At 41.1% G+C, this 8,335-nt stretch overlaps 1 protein-coding gene across 2 annotated transcripts in view; it reads left to right on the forward strand.

Moving 5' to 3' along the window:
- NUDT2 (nudix hydrolase 2) overlaps positions 1-6,580 on the forward strand; it is a 57,278-nt gene extending 50,698 nt beyond the window's left edge. For both annotated transcript variants that reach the window (XM_016424062.2, XM_007498875.3), the window contains one exon: positions 5,965-6,580. In XM_016424062.2, coding sequence (XP_016279548.1) covers positions 5,965-6,278 — 314 coding nt within the window. In that variant the 3' untranslated portion in view covers positions 6,279-6,580. The remainder of the gene's footprint in view (positions 1-5,964) is intronic.
- The last annotated feature ends 1,755 nt before the right edge of the window (positions 6,581-8,335 follow it).

Below are 8,335 nucleotides of genomic sequence, written 5' to 3' on the forward strand. Positions count from 1 at the left end.
GCTCCCAACTTTGTGACAAACCCCCAAAGTATATTTAGAATCAGGGTAAATTGTCACCCTCTTGTCCTTGGCTATGATACAAGCTTGCTTTACTGCAGTGAGCTCTGCAGCTCGCATGTTCAAATGTGATGGCAAAGCTGCTACCCACACTGTCTCAAACTCTGTTACCACTGCTGCTCCTGTGTACCATATCCCATCTCTCATAAAAGAGGATCTGTCCATGAAAAGAATGAAATCCGGATTCTCCAGGGATGTATCAGAGAGATCGTCTCTTGGTTTTTCAGTTATGTGGACTACTTTAGCATACTCATGCAGCTGTTCCCCAGATGTTGGTAGATCTGGTAACAGTGTATCAAGGTTCAAATTTCCACATCTTTTCAGGGTAATGTTCTTAGTTCCTAAAAGCGTTAGCTCACATCTAGCCAACCTCTGGTCTAAAAAGGCTTGAGTTTTATGCCTTAACAATAGAGCTTCAATTTCATGTGGACACATGATGGTAAGAGGATTCCCAGAACAAAGTTGGCTATCTTTGTCACTAACAGAGCTGTTGCCACCACACCTCTCAGACATGGTGGAGCCCTGGCAGCTATCGGATGCAGTTGGGCAGAATAATATGCCACACATTTTTGCATTGAACCGAAAACCTGGGTAAGCACCCCAGAGGCAACTCCTTTTCTCTCATGGACATACAAAATAAATGGCTTTTTGTAATCTGGCATGTCCAAAGCTGGTGCCAAGAGAATGGCATGCTTTAATTGTGAAATGGCACCAAGGTGTTCTGTTGTCAATTTGAGTGGTTCTGTTACACAGGCTTTGTAAGCTCTGTTAATGATTTTACTAGTTCCCCAAAACCTGGTATCCTTTGTCTGCAAAATCCTGCTGCTCCCAGAATAGCTCTGGACTGATTTTTGGTGTTTGGTGCTGTTAGCTTTTGTATGCACGCTATTCTTTTCTCTGAGATATTCCTGACCCCTTCTGTTAGAGCAAATCCTAGATACTCTACTCTTGGCAAACACCATTGCACTTTGGGCTTATAGATTTTATGTCCCCTTTAAAATAACTCAATTAGAAGGTGCTTGCTGGACTTGGTACTACTGCATGCCACTTGACTACATGATTATTTATGACCCTTAAATCCTGGACAAATCTGTAAACTGGTCTTCCTTGGGCATACAGTTTTGGCTTCTTGACTGGTAAGATCAGGGTATTATATTCGGACATGCAGTCAATAAACCTTACAATACTTAAGAGAAAGAGAGCCTTGAACTAGGAATTAGCAAATTTGGGTTCTACCCCTGATCTGGCACTAATTTCAGTAACCTGTCAATTTCTTTCAACTCCTTGGAACTCTGCCTTTATAGAGATGTTGGACTATGGATTATGTGATCTTCAAGGACCTTTCCAAAGAAGACTCTGATTCTGTGAAAGTTAAGCCTTGGTACAGGCATCTGAGGCCTAGAGAATCAGGATAGAAAGGCACAGAGGGCCTGGTTACACAACAGAAAGAAAGCAATGTAGGAAGACCAAAGGCAATGAAGAATGGCCTAGCAGGGGCCAGATGGATGATTCTAGGTTTAAATGTGATCTCAGATACTTTGTGACCCTGGGCAAGTCACTTAACCCTTATTGCCTAGCCCTTACTGTTCTTCTACCTTGGAACAATACACAGTATTGATTCTAAGAAAGTAAAAGTTAAAAAATAAATAAAAAGAATGGGCTAGTACTTACAAATCAAACCAAAAAAAACTAGTTTGAACAAGAAAGTGAATAAGATCAGTGAACAAAAAAAGATAATTTAAATAACAATCTTTAGAGGAACAAAAAGGAAAAAGACCTATATGTACAAAAATATTTAAAGCAGCTATTTTTGTGGGAGCAAAGAATTGGAAAGTGAGAGGATAGCCATCAATTGAGGAATGACTAAGTTATAATATATGATTTAATGGAATACTATTTTGCTATGAGAAATGATGAGCAGGAAGATCTTGGAAAGAACTGGAAAGACTTACACAAACTGGAGCAGATTGAAATAAGCAGAACCTGGAGAACATTGTACACAGTGACAGGAATACTGTACAATGAACAACTCTGAGTAACTTGGCTATTCTTAGCAATACAATGATCCAAAACGATCCAAAAGACTCATGATAAAAAAAAATGCTTCTAGAGAAAAAGAACTGATAGAGTCTGAATCCAGACCAAAGAAAACTTTTTTACTTTTGTTCTTAAATTTTTTATTAAGATTTCCTTCTACAAAACAAATAATGTGGGGAAATGTTTTACATGATTGCATGTGTAAAATCAATATGAGATTGCTTTACCCATCTCAGTGTAGGGAGGGAAGCTTGGAAGTTGGGGAGGGAAGTAGAAAATTCAAGACAATATTCTTTGGGAAATGTTGGAAATTGTTTTTACATGTAATTGGCGGAAAATGAAATAAAAATAAAATTTAATTTTAAAAAAGGAATATTTTGGAGGGGAATGAGATACAGAAAAAGGAGATTAAGAGAAGTTTCTGAAGTCATAATATCAGAAAAACCAACTTAATGTGTCCAAATATAAACAAGAATGGTCCTAACTGCTTTAGAATTGCTTAAGTAGCAGCACTGTATAGTGCAATTTTTTTTTTCAAATGGCCCAAAGTGCTTTAGAGTTGAACTACTATTCAGAACAGGTTAACTAGTAATGACACCAACCAGGAATGGCACATTTCCAGGTTGGGATTTGTGTAGGGGCTCTCCTAAATTTTTGAGGGAGATCAGGGTCCTTAGCATTAGATTATTTGAAAGGGGGCTGCTGAAGAAAAGAAACAGTTATCCTGATGGACTGTGTTAACCTGGTGTAGGGGGAAGAACTTCAGATCTGCAGTTGGAAGACCTGCTGCCTATTAGCTGTGTGATTGAGCAAATCACTGAGTGAAGGTACCTGTCTCACAGGGCTGTGGGGAGGATCAAAAGAGATGATGCAGGCAAAGTGCTTTTATAACCATAAAATACAATGTGAATGTAAACCATTATTGGGCCCTATTGGGAAGGCTTATAATTGTATGACTTGATTTGAAGGATAGGTACAGAGGCCTGTACCTGTGACTTTCCTGATATAGGGAATGCCTTCTACCAATTCAGGGCTGACTTTTTTCTACAGGCTTAGAGCTGGCCATAGCAGTGGTGTCAAACTCGCATAGCAATGAAGGCCAATAATTCATACCTACGGATCCTTGTGGGCCACATCATGATTAGTTTTAAAATGTTATATTGTTTCATCATATTTAATATTTCCCAATTACTAGTTTAGTTTGCATTAGGGAGTGCCGAGAGCATTTGGTCCAAGGTCTCATGTTTGACACTTGGCCCAGAGCTCTGAAAGTTAAGTACCTTGTGAAGATCACACAGCCAGGATGTGTCAGAGATGGAACTTTTTTGTTTGTTTGTTTGCTAGGGATGGCAGATTCAAGGAAGTTTGGGGTTGATGAGTCCTTCCTTTAGCTTTTCCTCCGTGGGTGGTCAGAAGAGGGTCCAGAGAGCTGGAAAGATAAATTTGTCCCGTCAGAATCTTACTATCAGGAGACTGTGGAGTAGGTCATAGCTTATTTATTTGCACGTTCTCCAAAGTTCTAAGAAGGTTCTCTGGACTTTTGGCTTACTGTTGTCCGGGCTGAATGTTCATGAGTGATTTGAGTGGCATGGCATAGAAATCACACCTGTAGACTTCATTGTTCCAGTCTTCTAGAGATCCCAGATTGGAACCATCCCCAATCTCAGGCAAGACTTGAGCATCAAGGCTTATGAGTGGGGTTTGGGAGGGGAAAATGGGGTGAGTGAGCTAGGTGTGTGTAGGGGCCCTCCATCTCATAAGGCATTAAGTTGCTTCACCTGCTGTTGTTGGCAGCCTCCCTTGTTTCTCTGTTTGCTAGTGGTTTTTCTTGGGTCTCACTGAGCTTGCCTAGTCTATGTTCCCACAAGAAATTTCCCTACAAAAACTAAATCTAGCCTTTCCCAGGAGGGAAAGTAAGTTAGAAAATGCTTTTGGCACAAATTTGTTGCTGTCATGGACAAAGCCTAGTATTTGGGGCTTAGCTGTTGGCCACAGAACTGCCAGCTTTTGTTGCTAGTACCAACAGCACTTCCCCACAGACCAAAGGCAAATTGTTTAACTCTTCAGGGCCTTGGTTCCCTCTCTGCAAAGTGGAACAAAAATTGTTTGAAAAACACATTTAGAGGAAAAGTGATTCTTGTTTGTTGGGGACTCAAAGCAGTTAGGAGGAACAAGATTGTGCTGGTGTAACATTTTGGTTCAATTTTATTCAGTAAACTCTTCTTGACTTGCTAATACATTCTAAGACCTTCTGCTAAGCTGTAAGGAAGGGATACAGAGGTGAAGAAATCATAAGGCCTTCCTGCAGAGAGTTTTCATCATAGTTTTGAGATAACTGGGATACAACTATAATACAAGGCAGGATGTGATAAAAGAGGTACAAAGTCTGTGATGGTTCAGAGGAGGTGTAATGATCACATTGTTCTTAAAGGAGTATGGAAAATCTCTCCGTCTCACTATAGGTCTCTCTATCTGTCTCTTTCCCTCTTCCTCCCCCAGCCCCTGTCCCTCCTTCCTCCCCTCCTTTCCTCCTTCTCTGTTCCTCTCCTGCAGAAGTAGAATGAAAGTACTCTATTCCAAGCCACACTTGCATGGACCCTTGACTAGCCACTTAGCCTATGAATATTCTCAAAGAAGGAAAGTTGTGGATAAAAAGTCATCAGGAAACAACTTGGCATACTGGACAGATGTGCCCATTGCTGACTGAGCTTGCCTGACCTTCATCCTTGACTCCAGATGGGTGTTAGTCTTAGATATCCTTTAGCTGAAGGATAGCCCATCCCTATTTAGATACAATGTCCTGTAGTGAGAAAAGGGATGAACTAGAAGTCATAAGATTTTCCCATTAAAAGAAAGGCTGGTGGGGCAGCTAAATGGCTTAATGGATTGAGAGCCAGGCCTAGAGATAGGAGGTCCTGGGTTCAAATGTGGCCTGAGACACATCCTAGCAGTGTTATCCTGGGCAAGTCACTTAATCACCGATTACCTAGACCATATCACTCTTCTGCATTAGAACCAATACACATATTGAATCTAAGATGAACGATAAGGGTTAAAAAAAAAAAGAGGCTAGTGAATTGTAAAGAATGATGGCTTTGGGCCAGCAGATTGTTATTTAAACTCTAGTTTTGCTCCTTATATAGCTGTGAGGTCTTAGGCAAGTCACTTAAACTCTAATCTGTAAATTGAAGATAACAAGACTCTACTGCTAACCTCAGTATATTATTGTGAAAAATCATAGAATTTAACTCCAAAAAGGCCTTTTATGACTATCTGGTTGTTTTTAAATTTTTAGAAACCTTTCCTTACCTTTTGACCTAGTATTAATGTTAAGAAAGAAGAGTGACAAGGGCTCGGCAACTGGGGTTAAGTGACTTGCCCAGGATCACACAGCTAGGATGTATCTGAAGCCACATTTGAACCCAGGACCTCTGGTTTCCAGACCTGGCACTCTATTCACTGTGCCACCTAGCTGCCCAAAGACTTATCTGTTTTAACTGCCTTATTTTGCATATAAAGAAACTCAGTCCCATAGAAATCAAGTCATTTGCCTTGTGATTTAGAAGCAGGACTTGGGACTGATTTCTAGTCTAGTGATCTTTCAATTCAATTTAAATCATATATATGAAATTTTCTTTATGTAGTGGAAAGAGCATGGAGATTCAGTCTGGACTACTTGGATTATTCTTCCCAGGATTGCTGTAGGGAAGGCATTTTATAAAGTTTTTACATGAAAGTAAGCTACTAGTCTCACAGGAAACTGCAAAGATGGCAACACCATCCCTCATTAAACCAATTTAATTAAAAAATGCCTCATTTGGAATCCATTGGAGATTTTTCTCTTTCTCTTTTCTCCTCTTTTGCCACCAGGTCATGTGGATCCAGGGGAGAATGACATGGAGGCAGCCATTAGAGAGACCCAGGAGGAATCTGGTCTGGACACCACCCAGTTGATCATCGTTGAAGGATTCAAGAGTGAGCTGAACTATCTAGTCAATAAGAAGCACAAAACTGTTGTCTACTGGCTGGCGGAGGTGAAGGACTACAACGTGGAAATTCATCTGTCCAGAGAACACCAGGCATACCGTTGGCTAAACCTAGAGGAGGCCTGCAAAATAGCTCATTATAAGAATTTGGAGGCAGCTCTCAGAGAAGCACACAAGTTTCTTTGCTCCACACCTTGACCCCAAGAAAGGGAAGGTTTTTTCGAATACCCAAGATTTAGGATATTGAGGTTCTCCTGTGTCTCTCCAGAGAACAACCCTCCCTGATTAGATTATTCAGGCTTTTCCATTCATGCTGCCATACAGGGCAGCTGAGGTCATTAGAATTGACATGATGGTGTTGAAACGAAAGAGAGAATATAGAAATGAAAAAGCCAAATCTCTGCACATGTGCTTGAGGAATAAACCATCAGAAACTTGACCATCATTCAATTTGTTTTGTTTTTGGCATGTTGATACAATAAAAAAAAAAAAAACCCTCATCATCTGTCTTAGAATCAGTACTGTGTAATAATTCCAAGGCAGAAGAGCAAGATGGGATAGGCAGTGAGGGTTAAGTGATTTGCCCAGGGTCACACAGCTAGGGTGTGTCTCTGAGGTCAAATTTGAACCCAGGACCTCCCATCTCGAAGCCTGGCACTCCTATCTACTGAACTATCTAGCTGCCCTCTAATTTGTAATCATCGTTTTCTAACTACATCTGGCTTAGCAGTTTCAAGACCTATTGGTCACAGAGCAAGAAGGAAGAACAGGTACCATTTAAGGCAAACATTTGGATGTTTTAGATCAGCCTTTGATCCCTATGGTATTTTTGGCCACTAGCCATCATTCTATTAACCCAGCTCTGAAGATTGATTTGAGCAAATAGAATCTTGGGTATGGAGCATTGTCACAAGGTAAATCAACAAAGGAACCCTTCAAATAGTGTCCAAGCTAATGATACTGGTCATGGCCTAAGTGGCTGCTTTCTGAGCCCCCTGAGAACACGCATTAAGTTCCATATTGCTTTGTGTCTGAGTGAATGAACAAGTGCCTAAAGTGCTTTTTAGAGAGATATGGTCTTAATCTCGAATCAAAGAAAGTGAGATTTTGATGGGAGGTTAGATATCATCTAGTCTTGCCCCTTCTTTTTGTAGATAAAGGAAATTGAGGCCCTGCTGTGCTTTAGTGGGAGGGGTGTCAGAAACACATCCCTTTTCACCCCAAATATCTGCCCCCTTGCTTTTCAGAGAACCTGAAATTCTGTGTTTTGTCACTTTTTTGAGTTTTCAAGGTTTTTTGGTCATCCAGACTTTTCTAAGAGCATATAGAAATAACCTAAGCATTTATTAATACTTTAGTTGAGGATTAGTTGACAGTCAAGGAGGCAGGGAGGAATGAATTCATGCCAGGGGAGTGAATGACCCTAGAATTGTGGTGCCCTAGATTAGGGAGGTAGGAGAGTGCCAGGACAGATTTCACCTTTGTCCCAATTTTGGTTCAGTGAGGCCAAGCTCACTGGCCTGCTTAACAGATATCCCTTTAGAGACCCCAGGAGACTAGAAAGTTTATTAGTAGCTGGTTGCTGTTAATGGGAGGTGGAAGGGGATTCCCCCCAGATTTTGCTGGCTTAGAACACTACCTTGTGCCCACCTCCAAACCAGCACATCAACTCCCATCTGAGACCCTGAGCTTCTTTTTGACCCACTCTATTACTTCCCAGCTTGTCTTCATGCCCGGCCACTTTTCCTTTCCTCCCTCCCAGAGTTTTCCAGCTCTCTGAGAATAGTCATCAAACTTGTCACTTTCTAAAAGTTCATTTCAGTCATTTGCCCCACAACTCCAGGCATTATCCCTGTGATATCCATGGCCAAAACACCATCATTTCTCATGTGTGTTTTCTTTTTTTTCCATATTAGAATGTAAACTCCTTAAAGACTGGTTTGTTTAATTTTTTGGTATCCCTGGAGGGGCCTGGCACAGAGTAAATACTTAATGTTTTTTTCATTCATTCAGAGTAGGAGAAACCTGGCACTTTCCTTCCTTCCTAATAGTCAATGGAAGTAACCCATACTCAAGATGTCCTAGCAAAGAAAATGCTGCTGGACTGAGGGCACAGGGGACAAAGCAGCCCATTGAAAGATGTAGGTTGGACTCATTATGCAGATGCCCGGGGCCAACAAAGAGAGTGGTGATGCTGCCATCTTTCCACTTGATGAGTATTTCCCCCTGCTGCAGGGATGGGGAAAGGGAGGCAG

This window comes from Monodelphis domestica, chromosome 7 (genome assembly GCF_027887165.1).
Source record: "Monodelphis domestica isolate mMonDom1 chromosome 7, mMonDom1.pri, whole genome shotgun sequence".
Taxonomy (NCBI): Eukaryota; Metazoa; Chordata; class Mammalia; order Didelphimorphia; family Didelphidae; genus Monodelphis; species Monodelphis domestica.